The 25,669-nt window shown below is 42.7% G+C and overlaps 1 protein-coding gene across 2 annotated transcripts; it reads left to right on the top strand.

The window, feature by feature from the left end:
* LOC308284675 (WW domain-containing adapter protein with coiled-coil-like) lies at window positions 1-25,669 on the top strand. 2 transcript variants are annotated; one of them, XM_080725377.1, is made up of 13 exons: window positions 1-305; window positions 832-865; window positions 1,404-1,593; window positions 9,257-9,351; window positions 12,895-13,010; window positions 15,788-15,885; window positions 16,252-16,569; window positions 17,482-17,607; window positions 19,350-19,504; window positions 20,050-20,129; window positions 20,995-21,190; window positions 23,546-23,673; window positions 24,323-25,669. In XM_080725377.1, the coding sequence occupies exons 1-13, from the start codon at window positions 265-267 to the stop codon at window positions 24,390-24,392; spliced, it is 1,647 nt and encodes a 548-aa protein (XP_080581503.1). In that variant the 5' UTR covers window positions 1-264; the 3' UTR covers window positions 24,393-25,669. The 2 variants fall into 2 exon arrangements, with proteins under 2 accessions (XP_080581503.1, XP_080581502.1); XM_080725376.1 differs by having other exon boundaries at window positions 19,347-19,504.

The raw sequence follows: 25,669 nt of genomic DNA, 5'->3' as shown, positions 1-25,669 counted from the left end.
ATCACAGCAGTAGCGCAGTTTGCTCTTCTTTCACATGCTATTATTAGACGCACGCAGGGTGGCATTCAGCCCGCGGACCACCCGTCGTGCGATGCATAGAACGTTCGCTATCACCCCCCGTTGCCGCCTGTTGTTTTAGTTGAGCAGGTGATCTGTCTGGTCGAGCTGTGATCAGGTGAACAACAGGAGAGAGAGAGAGAGAGGAGAAGCGGTGACAGCAGACAGGCCTCAACGCACACATACACACACATCAACACGGCCTTGATGGTGATGCATGCAAGGAAACCAACCAGAGCCAGCGATGGGTAAATGACGTGCAAAAAGAAACAAACTACCACCAACAAAAGAACTACGACGTTATGCGTGTTGTTGTTGTGGTCTCTTAACTATTGTCGCTAGCCGGGTGCTAACTAACCAACGCATCATCGCTATAGCTAAAAGTTAGCTATACATGATGGGCCCCGGTTATTTCCTGGAACAAAATGATCCTCCCCCACCACCACCAACCCCCGACCTGAAGTTAGCCAGCTGGGCTAGTTCTCGTTATAATCCAGCCGCTGATCCCAATCTAATTGGACATTGACATGATAATAAACACAATACTAAGTTACAGACAAGTGGGCATCTGTGATACAGATCGAGAGCCGGCTACCGTAGTGTGAAGCCGGTTGATCGATAGAGTAGCAGCAGTAGATGATTACTGCTAGACGACGATTGGTTAGCATCGCTGCTTATCTCAGTCTACTAGCTAGCATGATGCTAAAGTAACTTAAAAATAACATATTAATATTATCCGTGGATGACGGAACTGTTTTTTTTGTCTCTTTCTAGGTGCAACGACCGAAGGGATTCGCAATCCTATCAGGTAAGTTGTGTTTGGGTAAGAAGAGGGTGACATTTCGGTTATTATGATGGGGCTAGTAAACATCGCAATGCCAGATCATTTTACAACCACAAATTACACATCTTAAATCTTATTTTCATAACACACATTTAGTTTATATACTTGTCTAAGCTCTGCAGCCTTTTGAAAGTACTATAAAAAAACACACTAAATTCCAGCACTATGGCTTTTTATAAGTCATATGGATCAAGGCATATGACAGGACACTTAAACCATAACATTAATCTCTGCATGCATTTATAAGAAGTGTCATTAGCCTGTGGTAACTGCAAACAACCACTTGTTTCTTGTGTCTAGCTCAGTGGTCCTCAAAGTGGGTCCAGGCCCAGGGAGACTGAAACCAAATGGACCCTTTAAGGGTCCATTTGGTTTCATTTGTATACTATCAGAGTTAAGTGGAGACTGTGACATTTTGAGAACTACTGGTCTAGCTCAATATTTGACAGTGATCCATCCACCATGCATTATGTGCCATGCTTTATTATGTACTCCAATCCAGACCCATAAGTCTCAACCAAAAAGCCAGTCGAGCAGCCTTCACCGCCACGACAAGGTGCGCGATGGGTCCTCGGACCCCGCTCCACCTTACAAGATGCTGCGGCGCTCCGAGGAGAGTCCTGTCAGCCGGCATGGAGACAGCATGGGGCACAGCAAGGCCAAACCGGCCCACACTCTCAGAGGAAAAGATGGTATGCACTGAGCCAGTAGTGGAGACTTATCACATGTAAACAGGCAGGGTTCCCACGGTCATGAAATTCCTGGAAATATTTTGAAATTAGAAAAATATTTTTCCAGTACTGGAAAAGTTTTGGAATTGATCAAGGGTCCTGGAAGGTCCTGGAAAATAGCTATGCATTGTCTTTGGTTATTGATTTTGTTAATGCCTCTGAAATGACAAATTACCGTATTTTCCGGACTATAAGGCGCACTTAAAAGCCTTTAATTTTCTCAAAAAACTACAGTGCGCCTTATAGTCCAGTGCGCCTTATGGATCATTCATTGACATTGACATTCCCTTTAGCACAGCTCCATCTGTTTGATGCATAACGCAACGGTAGCGTCTATTATGTGCGCCTTATAGTCAGGTGCGCCTTATATATGAAAACAGTTTGAAAATAGACCATTCATTGACAGTGCGCCTTATAGTCAGGTGCGCCTTATAGTCCAGAAAATACTGTAAACATTGGCCAAATGGTCAAATATTAGAGACAAAAATTGTGAAAATAGAAGATCTACATGCTCACAACAAGCATGTAGATCGGCTATTTTCACAATAAAACCATGTTGTACAAAATTCCTCTACTCTTTAAGTGCTTGTCAGGGTGCCCGGGTCCCCAGTTCAAATATGATTATTTCGTGGGTCACGGCCAGAAAAGGTTGAGAACCACTGCCATACACTACCTGTCTTTGGGCATTGCTCATAGGAGTAAGCGACTCGTTATTGAGCTGAATTATTGTTATATAGACCTGGAAATCGGGTTAAAGTTTTGGAAATGAATCGGTAAAGATATGTGGGAACCCTGAACAGGGGTCTATCTACTATGACACTATGGGGCCTTTTCCACCGGCAAAGAACCGGTTCTGGTTCTTTCTCCCACCTATGGGATGAACCAGAGGTGTGCTTTTCCACCGAGAACCGGAGTTGGTTCCGAACCGTAAAAGTTGGTTCCGAATGGGAACCACAAAATCCTTGGTTCCTCTGGTTCAATCATGGTTCAATCTGGTGGAAACGCAAGCCGGTTCGCAAGAGCGAACCAAGGTTCCAAGAAAGTTGAACCGGCACTGGTTCTGGAACCAAGGTTCTTTTGGTGGAAAAGGCCCCTATGGGTCCTTTTCCACTGGCAAAGAACCCCTTCGGGTTCTTTCTCTATGGGATGAACCAGAGGTGAGCTTTTTCACCGAGAACCGAGTTGGTTCAGAACCGTTAAAGTTGGTTCACGGCCGGTTCGCAAGAACGAACCAAGGTTCCAAGAAAGTTGCCATCCCATAGGTGGGAGAAAGAACCCGTTCGGGTTCTTTCCGGTGGAAAAGGCCCCTATGTATGGCAAATTAGGAGTCTACTAGGACAGCTGTGGTTCTCAAATGTTTTATTTTCAAGGACCCCCATAACTTGATTGTGCAAATGGTGTACTCTGGTGTACAAAGGGTTCTATTTTTACACTCTAGGACAGGGTTCCCCAATTAGTTTCCCCCAAGGGCCAAATTATGTCTAGGGTACCAAGCCGAGGGCCTCAACATTTGCAGGGGGCGATGGTGGCGTTCCCGCTACTCCAGCGACAGTTCAGATATCGTCTTTGTCGTGTGAAAATCTTGTATGTTCGTTTTGCATTAAACTAGTGAAAACAGCCGAGGCGCTTGTAGATCTGCTGTTTTCACAACTTTTGTGCGACGGCCTTGTATGATGAAGCAGGGCTTTACTTGCGATGAACGTACACATTTGGAGATACAAGGTTTCCACCCGACAACGACGATATACTAGTGTTGTTGCTGCTCTTATACCACCATTATTACTGGTGTCGGTGGGGGCCTGACAGTAGCCCCCCGCATATTGGGGAACCCTGCTCTAGGAGTTACAGACATGTAATGGTCATTTAGGGCTACTGTAGCTCTTGGCAAAAATGTCCACCACAAGCCAGCGTGGCCATGACCCCTGCATGCAAACTAATATTGTGAGACTGTGCGTTGTGAACCTTTTTATAAACTTGTTTATAAAGGACAACTTCGGTCAGAGCCAATTCTAATAAAGCCTGATTATTCATCTTTAGTTTTAGTCTATAGTTGCTGCATATGATGCCCCTTTCTTTAAAAAAATATAGTCAATACTTTTTTAAGTTCACTTTTGAACTAAACTGTGTTCATCTGCTTCATCATGTGTGCTGTCATCACAAATCCCGGTGGTCTGTATTTTGGGAGGCGAGGGTCATTGCCAATTAAGGCTGCAAGATGTGGAGAAGATGTAAACTTGATGGATATTGTGATGGCGATTTTAAGATGCGATAAGAAAAATAATAGAGGATAAGTGTATACTTTCCATATGTGTCTGCTTGGTAGGTGTTGATAAGGCTGTTCTCTCCCATTGCCAGTAGTGTTAAAAACACCAACATTCTTATTTTGTTTCTCAATAATGTATCGCACATTACAGGTGTTGTCATTGACACGTCTTTCTGATTCTGTTGTCAGACGAGTCCCATTTTCACAGAATGTTGGACACTGTCTTGCCCCTATTATCTGTGTTTACGAGCAGTACCCCAAAACAGACCAACTGGATGCATTCTGTCAGACGAAGCACCAGCAGGCTGCGGGCAGTAGCACACGTTTAAAGAAGCAAACGTTCATCTGGCACATGTTTACATCATTGGTAAACAATGAAAAACGAACTGGCAACTGACATGCACTCTGTGCAAGGCCCAACGTGAAAGTACACTGGCCAAAAGTATGTAGACTCCCAGCCATCACACCTAATATGATCTTGTTGGACATCCCATTCCAAAACCAGCCATTTAAACTCACTGGATGCCGCCGACGAGGTTGGCGAGTGACTCTGATGTGCCATGTGCCATTGGAGAGTTTGACGACTCTGATAAGGTTTTATATTTGACCGCAGCTTGCTGTCTGGGGCGGCTGAAGAGAGAAACTCAAATTCCCACAATGCAACGGGAGATACCCTACCAGTCAAAAGTTTGGACACAGCTTCTCTCACACATTGAATGAGAGCTGTGTCCAAACCTTTGACTGGTAGGGTAGCTCAATCAGGAAATTTTCCATACAGGCCAATATTATGAGATTAACTAAAGTGGATTCATCTTGTAATCTAACTCCAGAGCACGTTCATGTTTAAAACAAGCCCTTCTCTAACGGCCGTTACAAAAGCACTGAAGGCCGTGATTGTCATTTTTCTGTTCTGGGTGAAAGAAAATAAGATTGTGACTTTCGTGTATGATCATCCTTGATGATTGGTTGACGACATTTTATTTCACAAGATTTCTTGTTGCTTAGGGGAGGCCGTCGGGCTGGCTGTCGTCTTCTCCCCCAAGATTGTGACGAAAAAACGGAAATACTCGGATTACGTTTACTCAGATCCTCCGAAATAAGGGAAAAACATTAAACCCTGGCACTTTGCTATTAAACCATTGTTTAATCAACAGCCACCAATGTGTTAATATTGAATTTCCCCTTCCCACGTGTGGTAACATTTTGGACAATAATGATGCCCAGGGGCCAGTGGCTCTCAATCAGTGTTCCAGTTTACCCCAAAGGTGTTCAGTGGGGTTGATGTCAGGGCTCTGTGCAGGCCACACTTTAAACACCAAACACAGGAAACTGTCACCTTGGTCCTTGCTTTGTGCATAGCTGCACAGTCGTGCTGGAACAGAGTTGTTGGCCTTCCCCAAAATGCTGACACAAGGTTAGAAGCTAGGATTGTCCAATTGTTTGAAGTACCTTTGTATCCTGTAGAACTTTTGGACATCATTTTTTTTTTTAATGTTCTGTTCTTCATCAATCTTATCATTTTTTTTATATTGCAGTTATATTTTGATCATTGGTGCAATGATGATAAGAATACAATACATTGTGCAGCTGTATTTTCTATGCATTGCATACATCTATGTTTTAATTATACTATTGTTAGTTAATTGGCAACTACTAACCGACTTAATTGGTTGTGCTTAGAAGGACCCTTCATTATTTTAGTGTAGCCTAGCTATCCTATTGCATAAATTGTACATTGGGGTCTCAGGAATTATAATCGGTAATCTAATGTGTCTATAGTTATATAGAGCTTTTTATTCCACTAATGAGCATAATGATTATACGCAATCAGAATAAAAATGCTTCACATAACCACCTGGATCAGAATAAACTGTTCCATTTGGAAATTGGAAAGGGCTCACCTCCCATTTAATAAATGCCGGGCTAATGTTAATATATATCCTGATGATAACTGTTGCTAGTGCTACAGTAGGGATCACAGCAATACAACAGCAATGTGTTATGGACTGAACACAGGTCCATCTCCTTCAGGAATACCCACCAGGGGTTGCCCGACTGCCCATGGCACTAAAATTAAACGTTGGGGCAATTGGAGTTTGCTTTCAGTTTGCCCGATGGGCAAGAGCATTTGGTCTTCATTAAATATTGACTATTATGAGGAACAACAATGTTACAACTAGCAGAAGCGCAAATTTTGCCTATCATTTTTATAATGGACAATTTACTTTTCATGAACAGGCTTTCTGTATGGTTACTAAGTGTAGCATGTAAACAGGACACGTTATTGTTTTATATCACGCTAGTGTATTGGGAATTGTCATTTAGAAATTAATTCTGAAAAAGTGTGGCTCTTGTGTCTGCAGCTACCGTTTTATTGAAACGGATTAAGCTTGCAGGTGTCACTAAATGACCTTTCCCACCCTATGAAGTGTTTTCTTCTCTTGTCTGATCATGTGTGATTATACAGGACTTTGCAGTGCTGCTTTAGCAGTATGATATAACTTCTGCATTGCAGGTTTCTCGTCAGTTTATTTCAAACGTATGTAGACTGTTGTTGGGTGTTAACTGTTCTTTCCCTTCAGCCATTGATGTGTGGGCATCACAGGCAGATAATTGCCATTCTGAAATTGTTCTTGGTTGGTATTGTCAGTCAGACAGATGTCAGACATAAAGGTTTATATCATACTTATTTTTCTGTTTGCGAGACAGGTGGATTATCTAGCAGAGTTGGCCCCATTGGGCCATTGTGGTTGAATGTACTGTAGGGGGACACTGAACACCTGGAGCTTGTCAGAAGGCACCATTAAGCACATTGATGGAGAGCTCTCTTTTATTAGTTTCAAGCTGCATTGTTTGATTTGTAAATTGAATGCCCTGTGAGACATGACTGCTCTTGTTTATTTTGTCAGCCCGTTGACCCAAAGTAACCTCTGGAACCCCATTTAAGGAAGTCCTCAGTATCATGTATTATTCAGGCCTTAATATGGCCCACATGGATTGGATACTTCCTCTTGCATGTCTGACACAAAGGCATAGCGTTGCTATGAATGAGCGTTTATTTCTATTTGCCAGCCTACAGCGCAGATTTGTTCACAAACTGCGTACACATTATTTACTTATTTTTCAGTTCGGTTCTGTCTATGTATGTGAGTGGGCACGTTGGCTCTCTATCGAGGTGCCAACTTGCGCCTTGTTATCTATATCGGGTCGCACTTGTTGGCATTGGCTAAAGGCCCTGCCTTTGTACTGTCTGCCGAAGACAGACAGCCGGAAACAGACAGCACCGAATGCAGTACTTGCGCATAGGGCTGCAAGCGAACCTTCGGGGATTCGAACGTTCGTTCGTTACGTTGGCAATCGAAGTTTGAAATGAATGGGTTCAGGTTTTTTTTTTTTCTTTTTTTTTTACATGAAAAATAATTATCAGAATGTGATAGGCCTATTCAGAATACCACAGTAGTAGAGATGGCCAAATACGAAATAAGTTAGGCCTACCGGTAAACACTAACAGTTAATGGTGACGTTAAGTAGTTATAAAATGCACCAGAACAGCTTGGAGCGATCAAGGACCGTCCTCCGCTCCAATTACGCTCCTGTTTGGGGCCGCGAACCAGCCTCGCTAACACACGCTTGATGACAGACAGTAGAGTGAGAGGCAGCACTCTGAGCTGGGCAGAGAGACTTGTGTGTGCTCTGAACAGTGAACACCCATCCACGCACCCAAAGATTAAACAGCCTTTCTCCTAAGCATGAGCAAAGATGGATTTCATTGCAACCCCCTAAAGGATCTATAATGCGATTTCTGGGGTTGTTACATCGAGACCAGTTAAGCCCGAACGCGACGCGCTCCGACGCAGTCACCAAGTCAAATCATCATCCGTGCAACTCCGCTATACATTGAGCCTGTTCGTCAACAAACTGCGCAACATTTTCTCCGATTGGGTTGGATTTTCCAAGTGTTAGCCTACGTGTTAATGCGGCCACGCATCCACGCGTTTTCAATGGTTAAAACAGCGCATTTAAAACATTTCCTACACTGTTTTAGCTGGTTAAAGGTACAGTACGTTCGATGGTTAGATGAACCGAACGAACCATCGAAGGTTCGATGGTCCGTTCGGAAAATCCCCCCGAAGTTCGAATCCCTAAAACAGGGCTAGATTACAGCCCTACTTGCGCACTCTGCTGACGCACAAGTGCAGTTGTAGTTGGTATCCGTCTTGTTGTTCTTTTTGCTGATGCGGACCACAGTGGTCAACCCTTAGGGTCAGCCATTTGCAGCTGTGGATGATTGTTGCAAGCAGGGTTCCCACGGTCATGAAATTCCTGGAAATATTTTGAAATTAGAAAAATATTTTTCCAGTACTGGAAAGGTTTTGGAAGGTCCTGGAAAAAATGCGGCCTTGTGAGCATGTAGATCGGCTATTTTCATAATAAAACTGTTATACAAAATTCCTCAACTCTTAGTGCTCGTCAGGGTGCCGGGGTCCCCAGTTCAAATATGATTTTGGGGGTCACGGCCTGAAAAGGTTGAGAACCACTGGCAATACACTACCTGTCTTTGGGCATTGCACATAGGAGTAAGTGACTCGTTATTGAGCTGAATTATTGTTATATAGTCCTGGAAATTGGGTAAAATATTCTGGAAAAGTTTTGGAAATAAATTGGTAAAAATGTGTGGGAACCCTGTGCAAGGGTAATGAACCTTTTGAGCGAAGATTTACAGTACACTTCTAAACATCTTTATATTACAAAAGAGTAAGTGATCTACTTCCGGGTCATGTATCGCTAACTTAAATACCAAACCACTTGGCCAAGATGTACTACATATGTACTAAATATAGCTTAAAAATTCAAACAACCATGTCACCTTTGCAAGATGTCGTTTCCAAACCTCTGTATACAGTTGTATTCGTTATTACCCTCATATTTTGCCTCTGTATAAAATAGTCCGCCGGTCAAATATGTCCGACCGGAAACGTGCGCTGCGGCACAATAGTTCCGCCACAATAGTTCCCCCCCCCCAATTTTTTGTTTTATTTTTTAACGTTTTTTTTTTTTAACTTTTTATTTTTATTTTTTTACTTTTTTTTATTTTTTATTATTTATTTATTTGTTTTTTTTTTATTTTTTAACTAGATGTGAGCGGCCCGAAGGGCCGCGACCCTCTAGTGAGTTACAATGTACCAGCCACAACAATTGCGCATACATTTTTACTGTTTGCTCACTGAATGCACAGTATAATAAGGCAAAGGAAATGAAGGCTTTCTCATTCAGTGGACGCACAGCTGGCACAGGTGGTCTGTGAGTACCTTCCTCCTCTCTGGGTCCTAACGTAGCGTTTGTCCACTGGTTCTCTTGCAGGGACCAACGGTTCTCCCCATGAGAACAGTCACAACACCACCTCCTCCCACCATGGCTCTGACTCCCACGCTGCTCAGAGCAAACCTACAGAAAGGGTAAGATGATGTTCACCTCATTTATTTCCCCTGCTTTATCAGCAGATGATGGGTCATGCCTAGTTGTGGGGGGGTCCTTTTAATAAGGTAGGATGGCTGCCAGAGTCACTTAAGCTGGTTGCACACTGCTGCGTTTCATTCGTTGCGAAATGCGTTTTTCAGGGCATGTAGAGATGGAGAGAGCAAGGGACCCAGTGGTCGGAAAATAAATAGGAAACGGGCGGCAGTGTGCAGACGTGATTGACATAACGTGAGGTTGACGAAAAAAAACGCAACAACGTTTAATCCAACATTTTAAATTCTTACTGTGTTGTGTTTACAGCCAAATTAAAGCGAATATAGTTAACAGCACAGGTTTAATGGTAATACTAAGTGTCCAACCAAGATCTGAGGTGCCATGGCATTGGTCCGAAGGTTCATTAGTCCGAAGGTTCATTAGTCCGACTTTGTTAAGAATACTATGCCTAACTCTAACCCTAACCTCAGTAACCCTAACTAAATTCCTTCGGACTAATGAACCTTCGGACTTATGGGCAGTCCCCAGATCTGAGGGATAGTTTGGATGATAACATATCGTCCCTGTCAGACAGAAAGAAACTTTATATCTCCGTATTTCATCTTTGCTTTTTTGTTTTTGTTTTTTTCATAAACGAATGCCCTATTCTATTGTCATACTTCAGTCGTATGACAGTGTTACGGAAAGGAAGCAGAAATAACCAATCTGCCATTTTGGGGATTTTTGAAATGGAAATAATACATTTGCCTATAATAACATGCCCAAAATAGGGACTCCAGTCCAGGTACCCATACTTAACAACAACTTACAGTTATGTATGGGAAGTGCTTGTGACTAAATAACTACATTGGATCTATTGGAACACAGGTTCCTTTCCCCAATGACAAGCATGCATGTTTTATCTCTGGGCTTAGTTGATAGCTTTCATTTTGTTTTGTGGTTTGTTTGTTTTTTGCTACAGGATGACTTATGGAATTGAGATTTTTCTACTGACATCATTTGATTGTCCTCAGAATGGTCTTGCTGATCCACATTAGCTGCTGCAAAACACCCATTACACCCATCTTCTGCTGTAGTCAATCATTCTGTCTATATGTTTGTATGGCACCTTTGGATAATGACAGCATATAGGGGTGGGCGATATGGCGATAATTATCGTCTCGACGATACAGCTTTGCCACGATATGCCATTTCAGAGTATCGTTTCTCTTGTGATACAAACAGTCATACAGAAAAGGCTCTGGATACAGCGAGTGCATGTTCTATGAGTCGCAGCTCTATTGCTTAATTTATACTTCTATAGTACGGTGGTGTAATTCACCAAAAAGAACAGATCTACAAGCTAACAACGTGTCGCGGCTCAACGTGTCATATAGTTTGAGGATCTGTCCCTTTGCTTTCACGGCCCCGCCTCCGGGCAGCGCGCAGACAGGGCTGACAGGCTACGAGTGTCTACACCAACACTCTACAGTGACTGGCCGGAGCACAGAGCGAGCACGGCACACTGGTCCATTTAGTTTCACTTTCACGGGAGTCCGGGACTTTTTGAAGCAGTGATGCAGCTTGCCCTGCATTCTTTGAAGCATATTTTTAATAATGGATGGATTAAACAGGACGCAAACTACTTTATCCGTCCTGCTATCGCTATCAGCCATCTCACTGCGTTATGTGTGCTGGAGTCTCCACTCAACAGCTGTGTGTTCTGGCAGTATTGATGAGGTGATTTAGATCACCTTGTCAATCCATGCTTCTGTTTTTATTAACTACAAACAAGTAGCTATTTGCTGCTATTTGTAAAGTGCTTTGTGTTATGCTTTCACCGTTGATATGCGTGTGTCTCGCGGTGAAATCGTCGCGTCTATTTCGCGTCTATTTCATAATTGGCTTAGTTATAAAACCATGCCATTATTGTTAGTAGAAAAGCTAAACGCTAGATAACCGTATTGTAAAATACGGAGTAATTCTGTAAAAAGAAAGCTTGTATGATAACAAACTTCCTGACTTTGGTTGGTCGTAGGGTAATTTGTTTTCCCCCAAGTTTCAATGGTAAGGCATGGGTTGTTGTCAACCTGTGGGTCGAGACCCCCAGAGAGGTCCCGAAATGATTTAGCCAAATTGTTTGAAAATAGCCGATCTACAAGCTCACAACACTCAAAAAACATTTTAAGGGAACCCATAAAACATTTCTGGGACCCATATTAATGACCTGAACCATCATCACACCAACTAGTAAATATTTTGAGGTAAAAAATGTTAATTGTTTAATTAATTTTAATTTAATAATATCGTGTATTGTGATACAGAATGAAGAGTATCGTGATAATGTTTTTTTTCCAGTATCGCCCACCCCTAACGGCATACTATTAGTTCTACAGCATACATGGGCAACTGGCGGCCCGGGGGCCACATGCGGCCCTCACCTTCACTTAATGCGGCTCGCAGGTTAATACCGGAATACTGATATATTATTCACTTCAGCTGTTACAATTCCAACATGAACATTTAATTCCGTCAGTCTATATTAGTAGCCTAATGACTAATATAGTAGTATTAAAATGTATTTTTTTTTTATGTCCAATGTATTTATATTTAGGTTCATGATGTTAACATGACTGAATATATAACTAAATGTGTTTGAAATTAAATCAAAATGTTACATTTCAGGTTTCCAATTCAAAAGAAGCAAAAATAGCCGATCTACAAGCTCAAAAGCTTGCAGATCTGCTACTTTTGCTTCTTTTGTATGAGATATGACAAAGTAGGACGTAGCAATATGCAATGTGGCCCTCTGCAGTGAAGGTGGATATATAGTGGCCCTCGCCATCATCAAAGTTGCCCACCCCTGTTCTACAGTTTCACATGCATTAAGCACAAGGCAACACTAGAGGGAGGATCCATTTCGTTCCTTTTGTGCTGTGCTCTAAATCACTAGTTCCCAAAGTGGGGTCCTTCGGGGGGTTCCAGCCTTCCAGGGGTCCCCAGTAAAATGAGTTACTAAAGTATCACAATCAGTTTAACCAGTTTGACCCTGTATACAACGGATATTTGAAAATAAAAGATATGGCAACTACATATTCATTTAGGAGTCCTTGGTAGTTCATCTAAATCAGGGCTCTTCAATGTTTTCATAGGTAGATTCATAGACTTGTTTGACACCACTGTCATCAGTCGATGTTGGAGTCGTGTTAATGTGTTTCTTCAGACATTTAATCACTTAAATTGTCGATACTTTGTAAACTTGACCTTTCACTCGTTACTTGGTCTGCTCTTTTTTTAACTCCACGCCCAACCTATTTGCCGAAAATAGACGATCTACAAGCTCTCTGCGAGGTGTTGAGAGCTTGTAGATCTGCTATTTTAGGCCAAAGTTCTCCTCAGAATAGGGATGCGAGGGTTCATGTTGTTAATCTAAAAGATTATCCTATCACACAAAGATTTGGCGGCCCCCCTGTTGTAACTCTGAGGACCCCCTGTTGAAGACCCTTGAGTTAATCTAAATGATGTCTTCCTGTCTGGTCCTTTCTCAGCGCCAAGAGCCGGCAGATGACTGGACAGAACACATCAGCTCCTCTGGGAAGAAGTACTACTACAACTGTAGAACTGAAGTCTCCCAGTGGGAGAAACCCAAAGACCTGCTGGAGAGGTAGACCTACATTATTCCTGGTTGTAATGGAGCATTTTACATCTGACGTAAAGTGCAGAATTCCCATAGACGTGGTTGATATTGTGTCGTATAAGAAACAAATGATCCCGGCGTCTTGACCTCGTATGGGTTTGGAGCATCAACTGACAGCGTCCCCAGTTAAAATATGATTATTTTGGGAGTCACGACCTGAAAAGGTTGAGAACCACTGTTTTATGAGACGATTCTAAGATGACCCAATTACTTCCGTGACCCAGGGGATGAATGAGTGACATCAGGACTTTGGTACTCTATTATACCGTATATGTATAGGTAGGTGTGTGTATGCGTACGTACGTGCAATGCATGCTATGGAAATAATAGCTACCCTCGGCCTCAGCCTCGAGTGTTCGCTAGGGGCAGGAATTGACAGGGACATCCCAACACATACTGTACATACACAACACCCTCTGTTGACACAAACAGGCAAGTAAGATACAACTGTGTTGCCTGAAGGAGCAAGTGGGGTTGTATGTCTTTCTTTCTTGAGTGTTTTGTTTGCACTCAAATGGCTTGGCTCTGTTTAGAGTTCTCTCTCACATGCACCAGCTGCCCAATCATCCACTGTTGGATGAGACTATAAAATCGGCACTCGGTTATTAAATAACGTCAGGTGATCGCGTGAAGACCTTCTTTGGTAATGATCATTCAGTACGATGACGACAAGATGACATTTATCAACTTAAAGAGGTGGTGCCATAGTTTTGTAACATTAAACAGTCAAAAGGCCAGATCTAAAATCACAGATTTAATGACATCATAAAATCATCCCCTCCCCTTTTACTATACACCCAACACTGCGGGTGTGGCCAACTTCAGCTGGGTCACCACCCACCTGCAAACCAGGCATACTTAATGAACTCGTGGGTGTGGCTGTAGCCACATAAAAACATAATTTTAACACTTTATGTACACTTTTGGAAAAGATCTTCATCCTAGTATGATCATAATACCTGATCATAGGTATGGGGGGAAATAAATCATCATGGCACCCCATCTTTAAAATGTATAGTGCTTCAGAATGATCCAACTTTTGGAGCGGTGAAAGCGCTCCCAATGAACAGGTATGTCCGTGGGTATGTGGCTGGCTGGCTGGCTGGCTGGCTGGGTGGGTGGGTGGCTGGCTGGCCCTGTCCGTAGCCTGGGCAATACCTTGAGTGGCCACACACAAAACACTAGTTAAAGGAGGGGCGCTGTTTTGTGCAGGCCAGGCACACTCACCACTCACTCACAGGCACAGTTTACACTCACTCACTCACTCACATAGGGTACAGCTGCTCAAATTCAACGCTCCACTTCGAACCGAGGTTTGATTTTTTGATTTTGTTGCCTTTAGCTCTTCTCACTTGACAAGTCTTGTTAGTTCTGCTTGAAAACAAGCTGTTATAGTGTTATAGCTTGTGGGTGTTAGCTTGCTAAATATGACAAATGCGTAGAGCCTCTGCCAACGGTATTAAGGGACAAATATGAGGCACCCTGGACAAAAGTCAGATATTAAGCTTCCAACTTTCCCTCTCCCTCTACCATGATTTGGCTTCACCCATATGCAGAACAACCAGAAAACAGTGTCGTTTGGAAATACTTTTGAGACAAATTAAAAAGGAAAGGCTGCAGTGCTACTGCTAACATAATGGCTGCATTTGTTATGTTGGCACGTTTTAGTACTGCTTTGAACCAGGAGTATAATAATGGTGGTATTTTCCTTTTCTTAACTTATTTACTGTCATTTAAAGCATCGCTCAACTCATGCCAAGTCTTCCTTAACTTTCAACGTGGGCACGTTGTATCGTTAGATCATGTACCAGGCGTGTGTAGACCCGATCACAGCTTCCAATAAATAAAAAATCCCATTGAAAAAATACATTTCCATCACCGAGCAGTATCTGCTACTGTTTACATGAAAGCTAATGGAAGCTGCGATATGGCCCCGCCTCCGACCGGATACGGAAACCTGATCCGGTCGAGAACTGGAAATGCGGCCGGAATCAGTTCTCCGAGGGGCCGATCCAGTCTTATCAGTACTTCTAATTGTTTCATAACTATTAAAGCATATTAAATCTTCGTGTTCCTCTGGCGCAGCAGGGCCGTACAGCGGGTTTTTTTCCCGTTTCCTCGGGAATAGCATTAAATGAGTTAAACACAGGGAAGAGCCCCCCTATGTTTTGTGGTGGTGACAAGTGATTTTCCTGTTCGGTATCAGACATATTTAGTTGTTTATACTTTATTCAAAATGTTTTTCTTTTTTTTTTTTTTTTTTTTTTTTTTTCATGATGAATATCGTTGAAGTTATCAAACCTATATTGATCCCACTGGGGAAATTCAAGCAACAAAGACAGTACCGCAGTTAGAAACAGATTACAGGGCAAGGAAAAATGTGCAGTAGATACAGCTTGATGGAGAGACCTCGCAGTCGCTGTGTTAAAGTTTCCGACCCTTTTTTGAGGAGTTTATATAGCAACAGCTAAATGTGATGCAGAGGTGTTCCCGGCTTGAAAGGTATAAAAGTGTAGTTGTTCCAGGCCTAAATGGGTGATCACTAGCCGTATTAGAAAGCGCAAAGCACTTATTCGTTTTTGTTCAATTGACACAATGTCCCAATCCCAACAACTGTTCAGATGCTTAGGGTACAGAAAGAGGTGCTCCGCTGGAGCCTGCATGTTACCCCGTCCAACATATTGATTTTCCTCTTGGTGTCGTAATCCTTTTTCTCATCTTGGTGTTGTAATCCTTTTCCTCAGAGAACAGCGTCCGAAAGACCCGACCAAGATGGCGGCTAACAGTTTCCCAAGAGACATGGACTACAGACAAGAGGCCTTGCAGGACAAAGCCACAGCAAGTATGTGTCGTCCAAGCTATAGGTCAGGATGTTCAAATGCACTTCTGCCTAATGTGCCCTTGCCTGCAGGACAGTTACTGAAGGTGTGTTTCACAAAACGTCCTCTCATCGTGGTCTGATTCAGCAATCTATGTAACTTTCTGGCTGACAAATAGAAGATGCCAGACTGACATAATGGTTATTCACTGGACATTTAACCCTTTCATGTCTGGAGCAGCAAATGAGTTAAGATGTTTCACCCTGCATTCAAATGTCTTTGCCATTTTTGCTCCCACCCTGAGTTTATCTATTCCTTGAACAAGATGTTGTCTAGTCCTTTCCTTCCACCACAACTTCATTCACTCTTCTGTTCTCCCCTCTCTGCAGAGAGCACCTCAGCAGAGCAGTCGGCCGCTGCAGCAGCCGCCAACTCCGGCCATTCCTCCTCCTCCACGTCCTCCTCCTCCTCGGCCTCTCAGAGCCTGAACTCGGCGTCCAGCGCTCTGGGCTGCGTCTCCTCGGCCGCCACCTCCTCCGCCTCCACCTCCTCGTCCTCCACGGCGCCCTCCTCCTTGGCTGTCCAGTCCCAGTCGTCGTCCTCGGCGCTGCTCCAGGACCCCGCGCTCCTGCACCAGCTCCTCCCCGCGCTGCAGGCCACCCTGCAGATGACCAACGGCAGCATGGACATGACCAAGATCAACGAGGGTGAGGACGGTCATGGACGAAAAAAGAAAGAGATGCCAAAAAAGTTAATGCCTTTACTGCAACAAGTAGGTCGGGAGTGGCTTATTGTTGGTATCAGCCGGTAACACGCGGGAGTCTGTCCCCGTTACAATGCGCTAGACCCCTGGGAGATGGACTGCTGAGGTGGAGCGCCACACCTACCATCAGCTCCCAGTACTTGCCGCACGACTTGCCAAGCCGTGCTACTCATACGCTGAGTTGGCGGTGCCCGGAATCGAACCCATGACCTTGCGGTACAAAGGCGAGAGCAACGGAATTGTGAAAATGGCCGATCTACTTTAATTTAACTGTTGTAATCAAACATTGTGGGTTCCACAACCTCAATTCCGTCACCATTCTCTAGCTAAGATGTTTTGATGATTGATTGACTTCGATGGACCTTTTTATTAAAGGCCCATAGATGTCAAATCAATCATCAAACTATCTTTGCCAGAGAATGGTCAGTTAGGGTTTTGGACCCCACTGACATGGGCAGATAATAATATGAGCATCACATCAAACCTTTTATTTTATTTCAAGGATCCCCATAACTCTGATGGACCCCACTTTGGGATCCATTGCTTTAGACATTTGAATGGAACCTTATACATCCATTTTGTGCCACTCTCAGAGTTACAGATGAGGCTACAAATGACTTCTGGGTATTTGGAATACCAAAACACAGTCGCCCCGTGCGCAAATCCGGCGTCCTCGGAACGGTCTCAACCTGGTATTCCTAAACATAACTTAGTAAACTATGCCTAAACCTAACCTTATTCCTAACCTTAACCTCAGTAAAACTATGTCTAACCCTGAACGTATTTCCGGTTTCCGGTTGGCGTTAATTATTTTTGACCAGTGTGCAACTCCCCTCCCCTCTTTCCCTCTATCCAGTCCTGGCAGCTGCTGTCACACAAGCATCCTTGCGGTCTATGCTTCATAAGCTCTTCAATTCTGGACCGTCTGCTTTCAACATCACTGCTCTGCTCTCCCAAGCCGCCGCACAGCACTCCAACCAAGGTAACGGCCCCTCACCTCACTGTCTCTTCTTCACTCCCACTAACACCCCATCCCCTTCCTCTACTCCTCCGCGGGCCTCTTCTTTTCAAACACACTTCTCGTCGTGGTCCCCGGTGCCCCGCCTACCAGTTTCTATTTCTCAAAAACAAACAGCACAACAAGCGCCTCTCTTTGAAAGAACAAATAATAGATAGATAGGTAGATATTGCAATTTTAATGCAGTTTGAGAGCTTATTTGTCATTACGCAAAGCGAACTCTTTAATTACTTACTTTATCAGCTGAAGCTCTATAATTCCTCTTTATGAAAATGTCTCTCTCTTCAACAAACGGAGACTGATGTTTTTTTTGTTACATGTCACTTTTTAGTGTTTTAGACAAAGCTATATAGCGTGACAAAGCCTCATCTGTCTTCACAGGAATATTTCAGAAAAAGCTCTCTAATTGTACTATTGCAATATCTATCATCTTTTTCAAAGAGAAGCGCTTGTAGGACCACTGCGTATATTATACTCCTTAACTGCGTTAAAATTGCAATATCTATCCATCCAACTATTTGGACCAAAAGTGCTTGTTTTGCTGTATGTTTTTGAGAAAGAGAAACGGGGAGGCGGGACACGGGGGACCGCGTCGAGAAGTGTTTGAAAGTGCGTTTGAAAAAGGAGGCTCGCTACTCCTCCAGCCTTCTCTACAGCTCACCTCAGTCTGCACCAAGGTTATAGGAATGATTTTTTTGGTTTTCAAAGCATGTTTGCTGGCTAGATTATTTATTTGTGTGGAAAAGGCTTTTAGTTAGTTATTTAGTTGTATAGATTAGTCGGTCAATGCATTGTGAGCTAGTAGAGATTTGGTGTAGAGGGGGAAAAGGAGCAGACCCAGTATAGAGCTTTGGGGGACCCCTGTCAGGTAAGTATTTAGGGTTTTAAGTGGTTAAGACACAGTTGTAACCAGTGGTGGAAAATGTCCTCACATTTTATACTTTAGTAAAAGTATCAGTAATACAATGTAGAAAAACTTGAATTATTTCCATAAATAAAACCATTCAAGAAAGTAAGGTCTTGGAACGCAACACATTTTTAGCAACTGTTCTTACCGTCACATCGTGTCAATTTCAATCCACAAGCATCAGCCTTTTAACTTGGTAAAAGGAGAAACGATTTGCATCACAGCACACAAAAAAACTAAAGAAAACAAGCCATCCGGGAATAAGTTTTGATTGGGTAGTTGATGAATACATTTGTCTGATGTGAACTCCCCCCTTATTACTGCTTAATTGATCCATGTGCTCCTCTTCACCCTACATAATCAATTGCCAATTGGCTTTCAACATTCTTTCCTCCCGCATTAATTCTACCAGTATTGAGTGGAAAACATTCTATTTTCCTAGCTGCCAAACAACCCTCATGTCTTGTACTTTTTTTTAGCAATTGATTGCACTGCCGCAGAACTAAATTCATTGCTCCATTTCTTTCGCCATGCTTTGCTCTGTAGGAGTGGGACTATATGAACATTCCATGTCACAATTATTGTGACCAAAGAAATTGCCATGTACGATATTATCTGGCCAATTATAGAGGGTTTAACTGGTACCGGATATGCAGCTCGGCAAAGAAAAGGTGAATTGACCATATTCCATGATGGAGGATAATTTCACAATATATTTAAATCTCCACGATAATAACGATGTATCGTCCCATCCCTAATGCTCTGTCTCCGTTGCGTGTTCCTGTGTGTACTAAAGCAGCCCAGCAGTCCAGTCAGAGCCCCATGTCTCTGACATCAGACTCATCACCACGGCCCTACGTGTCCCCCAGGAACGGCACCCCACAGACCAACCTGATGAGCCAGAAGTCCCTGCTGGGCATGCCCCCTGGAGCCATTCCTTCCTCCCAAACCAGGGTGAGAGCGCCGCAGTAAATGCATATTTAAAAACGATAAATAATATAGATCAGTGATTCTTAAACCTTTGAATTTCAAGGTCTCCCCCTAAAAACCCATTTAGGCCTAAGTCTGATTTGAAAATTACCCACTGTTTTTCTGGAAAACTTATTACTCAACCTTTGTAGCAGTTAGAAAAAAATTCCAAAACTAATTGATAGCTTCCACCTTTGGCCACCTTTCATAGAAAAGAAATCAGAAAAACTACTGTACTACATACTGTACATATTGTAATACAGTCCAGAAATGGGTTAACTCTGACAGTATACAAATCGAACCAAATGGACCCGTTAGGATTCATTTGGTTCCATTTGTAAGGGTCAATTTAGAACCCCCTAAAGGAAGCCACAGTCCCTAGAATCCACTTTGAGAACTTCTTTTTTGTTTCAATTATAATCACGGATGAAATGTACAACACTGAACTTGCATCCCTTTCTCACCCTCCTCGTCCTCTCTCCTTCCTTTCATCTCCTTTCCCTTGGCTTGTCCCCTCTCTGTGTCTCCAGGGTAACATGTCATTAGGGAAACCAGTCCTCATGTCCCAGACCTCGGTAGAGAAACGTCCAGAGGACCCCAGGCATAGAAGGTATTCTTAACACAGTTGTAGGCGTCTCTGAAAGTTTGGCATTTTTCTTTCATCTACATTATTACTCTTACTGACTTACTGTTAACCAGAATAACTTGGATCAGAACTTTCTCAGGAAATTGCTTTGTTGTAGTGGCAAAAAGAAAGAAAATGCAAGTAGAAAATACAAAACTAGGTCAATTCTTTTGCACATTCGCAAAACTCTCACTACTCACTACTTTCCTGGTGGCACTAATAAGTAGCAATGCAACAAACTTTTATTATTATTATATTACAGGTATACAGTATTTAGTTAACTAAACTATTATGTTGGTTGTCTGGTTGAATTCCTCACCACCTCTCCTACCATGTTCATTAAATTAATAAGTATGAATCTTAAAATATTACTCTACCTAACTCTGTCTGCTCTCCCAGAGCAAAAACAGTCATCAAAATGTGTTTTCTTAATCCCTGATGATTATTTTCACATTAGTTTTGTCAGGTGAATGCTAGAAAGACCCATGAAAATACAGCCAGTGGTATGTGTTAAAGATTGTATCTTATCTATCATCAGAATATAATATAAACAAGACATTAGACACATTATACACATTATTGTGTATCATTATTTTATGCTTTAACTATTGAAAAATAGCAGATATACAAGCTCACAGTGTGAGCTTGTAGATCTGCTATTTTTGAAAAATCCTGAAAATTCGAATTTTGACCCGATTCTATAAGTGTATTTTGAATCCAAATAAGGATACAAATAAGGATACGTTTTCCAAGTCCAAAGTGCACACAATACTGATTTACAAAATGGCATTGAACCAGAAGTTGTGTCTCCCCTGGAGTTGGTAATTCCAGCCTGTTCTCTGGTCCCCAGCGGCCAGGAGATTCCGTCCCCGGGATCCAACCACATATCTGGGGCCGGCGGTGCTGGGCTGCTCCCTGTCCATTCCAGCAGCAGCCAATCCCAGGCCAGCACGCCTGGCTCCTTCACTCCCAGCCTGGCCACCCACTTTGACGAGAACCTCATCAGACACGTCCAAGGATGGCCCGCCGAACACACAGAGAAACAGGTAGACCAGCGTTTTCCCCACTTTAACTGGGTCTGTGAAACATGGAGGAACGGAGTCGGTTCCATCTAGGCCTGTCACAATTATTACATAATTATACAACAGGTAGTCTGGCTCTCAATGGAAAACAGGCTCTCCAACCGTGCATATAACGAGCACTACTGCACTGTCTCATCAAGTAAAGAAATCAGCTGCGTTGGTCACGAAAGAGAGCAAGCGCTCCTCTCTCCCCACACTATGCTAGGCGGCTAGGCTAGCGGTTTTCATGTGACGTTCAGGGACATAGTAGCTAAATGTAGCATTAAAAAATTAAGAGCAACAGCCCTGCCTACAGAACTCGCCTGTCGTCTCGTTCCTGCGGCAAGGCTGTCGTGCCAGATAACCGTGTTAATGCACACCCTCTCGTGTAATATTGCTTAATCGTTAATCGTTATTGCAATTATTTGACATAATCGTCATAAACGTTTCCATGTTGAAAAATATTCGTATATTTTCAAACATTTTCAAAAATAATGGAAATGGCAGATCTACGAGCTCACAACACGCTGTGATGCGATGTGTTGTGAGCTTATAGATCAGCTATTTCCACTGTTAATGTTCTAGTATAAAGTTGTCAGTCATGTGTCACATCTACCATGTGCAACTTCAAAGCCTACAAGCCAAACAGAAATGTAATTGTCAAAGGCGAAAACACAATCAAATCGTTATTCGCAATTATTTGAGTGACAATTAATAGTCATGTAAAATGTCATAATATGACATTTGTGTCGTGGTGCCGTTTGGCACCGCAGTCATGATTGCCACTCTGTGGATTCACCTGTAGGAATCGTTAAGTGGAACCGTTAAGTAATCGGACCGTTAAAATCCCCACCCTAGTCAGCGCCCACTTGAAGATCTCAATTGTTGGCGGGCCGTGTGGATTTTCAGAGCATTTTTATTTTAATGATCAATCAATAGATTGTGTTTCAGCTTGGATCACTGGTACTAACTTATACTTCATATTTATCGCATTGAATACTTCATATTTATCGCATTGAAAACTCATTTTCAAGGTGTTAAAGAAAAGAAAATCTAATTCTTTTACATAATGAGGGAAAAAGTGTATCAGCCCAGGTTGGAGTCACAGTTGAAACTGGGATATGTTACTTTGTATCAAGGAGGGGTACATGTTCACATACTAATTCTTCTCTATTAATATGCCTTGTGTTAAAGGGACACCACAGCTGGGGATGTTTTGGGCAGCCTAAGTCTAGGCTAGCTCGGGTCAAAATTTTAATTTTCACGATTTTTCGAAAATAACAGATCCACAAGCTCGCAGCGCGAGCTGTGAGCTTGTATATCTGCTATTTTTCAATAAGCATAAAATAATGATACACAATAATGTGTATCCGTTCTGAATGGGTAATATGCCTTTTGTTAAAGGGACACCACAGCTGGGGATGTTTTGGGCAGCCTCAGTCTAGGCTAGCTCTTAATCTCGTGGGCCAAATCTATGACCAGGTTAAAAATGTCCTCCCATCCGAATTGAGTAAGACAAGCAAGCGATTGTGATCCATTTGCACTCATTAGCCAGGGACCCACAAACCCAGAATGGGAGATGACCTGTGATGTCATGCCGTACTTTTTATTTCTGTTTTATCTATTAGTTTGGTCATTAAGGTCCACAGAATGAGAGGCCTGCTCTGCCGGAAACATCTCGAAAAAAAGTTATGGCCATTTGTATATTCACTGTCCCATCGACTTCACTATACAGTTTAAAAAAAAGAAAATAAATGTGCTTTAAGTAGCATGTGAGGGCTCAAACTATGAGTTCTTCATGATTCTGAATCCATTGCAAGCATTTGTTTTGCATGAAAAACATTCCTAGGGCAAAATTATCAGCCCCCAAAACTGTGAGAAGTGATGATTCTTTGATGACTCATCACTTTTCACATTTATGGGCGGCCGAAATTTAGCCCAAGGAATGTTTTTCATGCAAAACAAATGTGTGCAATGGATTCAGAATCATGAAGAACCCCTAGTTTGACCCCTCACATGCTACTTAAAGCACATTTATTTTTGTATTCTTTTCCTGTATAGTGAAGTAGATGGGACAGTGAATATACAAATGGCCATAACTTTTTTTCGCGATGTTTCCGGCAGAGCAGACCTCTCATTCTGTGGACCTTAATGACCAAACTAATAGATAAAACAGAAATAAAAAGTACGGCATGACATCACAGGTTAAACCTTATTCCTTGAGCTTTTGGGCTTGTGGGTCCCTGACTAGGAAGTAGGTTGGTGAATACGTGGTCCTCATCTTTGACTCGGCGTATGTCCTCAGTTGGTTGTAACTTCGCACTGAACTTTGGCCTTCAGGCGGCACGGTTGCGCGAGGACTTCCACAACATGGGCAGCCTGTACATGTCTGAGATCTGCACAGAGCTGAAGAATCTGCGCTCCCTGGTCAGAGTGTGTGAAATTCAGGCCACGCTGAGGGAACAGAGGTAAGAACAAGAGACACACACACACACACACACACACACACACACACTAGGGATGGGACGATAAGCGATATTATAGTTTATTGTGATAAAAAACACTCACAATAATCGTATTGTGGAGATTAATTTATCGTGATATCGTCCTCCGTCATGCACTGGGATCAATTCACTTTTTTTTGCCCAGCTGCATATCCAGTACCACTTAAACCCTCTATTGGTAAAACGTACTTATAATATACGTACTTGTCTTTTTTTTCACTCTCTACCAAATCTCTTCGCCAAAACATAGGCGATCTACAAGCTCACAACGTGTCGCAACACGACACATCTTTTTTTGGCAAATGTTCCACTCCAGGATGTTGGGGATATTTTGAAATATGGTGATAATATCGTAAATCGATTTCTTTGGTCACAATAATCGTGATAGGACATTTTCATATCGTCCCATCCCTAACACACACACACACACACACACACACACACACACACACACACACACACTCTTAATTCACACAACTCTGCTCAGCAAACTTGACCGTGTTGGCTATGTTTTAGTTCATTTCTTCTTGCATACATAGCTGAATGGACATAAATCCAGACAAAGATTATCATTAAAACATCCTCCCATTATTATAATTTTTTTGCCTTCTAGAATTCTGTTTCTGAGACAGCAGAGCAAAGAGCTGGACAAACTGAAGAACCAGAACTCCTACATGGTTTGAGACTAGGAGCGAGAGAGAGGGGGGAACGAGGGACGACTAGGATGGATGGACTGAAAGAGACAGAAAAAAGAGGGGGCAGCCGCCTCCTGTCAGCCGGCCCGTCCCGTCGTCTTCTGCGACCAATGTTCTCTTTCTGAAGAGGCCGAGAGGGAGGCCTGCAGGGTTAGGACACTGAGCCCCGGTAGAAGAGAGAGCTCAGGACATCTCGACGTGAAGCCCCCACTCCACACATGTCCATTTTGTATTTTTCCTCCAACGTCCACCATAATGACATTGTCCTCATCCGTCAAGAAGACGACGGTTCACCCCGAGAGCAGGACAGCGTATCCAGTGGACACCGAGGGCCGTAGCTTCTGGTTCTGGACACTCGTCGAATGGCACCTTTTTTCGGACAATTGAAACTCCATGATTGTGTATGTAACGGACGAAGTTTCTGTTTAAGATTTTTTTTTTTTTTTTTGTCTTGTAGTCATCAGGGGGATAAAGAATAGGCTCCGTGCATGACTATAGTTAGGGGTGGGCGATATGGAAAAATACAATATCACAATATGTTTCCAAGCAGTATCACGATAGACGATCTTATCGCGATCCTTTTTCATGTTGGTTTTTATGGTTACTTTTCAAGTTACTTGAACAGTACAACCACCTACAAAAACTAAAAGAAAAAGGAGTAACAGACCATTTAGACCAGTGGTCCTCAAAGTGGGGTCCAGGGACTCTCTGGGTTCCTTTTTGAGAGGTCTAAATTGACCCATACAAGTATGCAACTCTGACGGTATACAAATGAAACCAAATGGACCCGTAATTCATTTGTATACTGTCAGAGTTAAGGGGAGACCTTGATATTTTCAAGTTTGAGAACTACTGATTTAGACCAAAATGTAGCTCCGCATTTGCATTGTGCTTTGAATCGCTGTACTAACAATTCAACAGGATTTTCTATAAGGCTCCCTCATTGTATCACAATATATACGATATCTCTGAAAAGGAATATCGTGGAGACATTATATCGTCTCAAGGATATTTATCACCATATCGCCCACCCCTGACTATAGTTCCCTCTCCCTGAAGGTGGTGGACTCGTCGTCCTCTTCCCGGTCAGTTTAGCATCGCTTCATTTGATTGGTTCAGCAGCAGATTTTGAACCTGAAAAACATGAAGGTGTTTCCAATCAAACAAAGCTAAGCTATGGGAAACTTGAGGCAGAACAGTAAATGTTTATGCCACCTCCTGGAAAGGAGAAGTACAGTAATGCACAGAGTTTATTAAACCCGATT

Source organism: Nannobrachium achirus, assembly GCF_963921795.1.
Source record: "Nannobrachium achirus genome assembly, chromosome: 5".
Taxonomy (NCBI): Eukaryota; Metazoa; Chordata; class Actinopteri; order Myctophiformes; family Myctophidae; genus Nannobrachium; species Nannobrachium achirus.
This window is presented reverse-complemented; position numbering and strand designations above follow the sequence as displayed.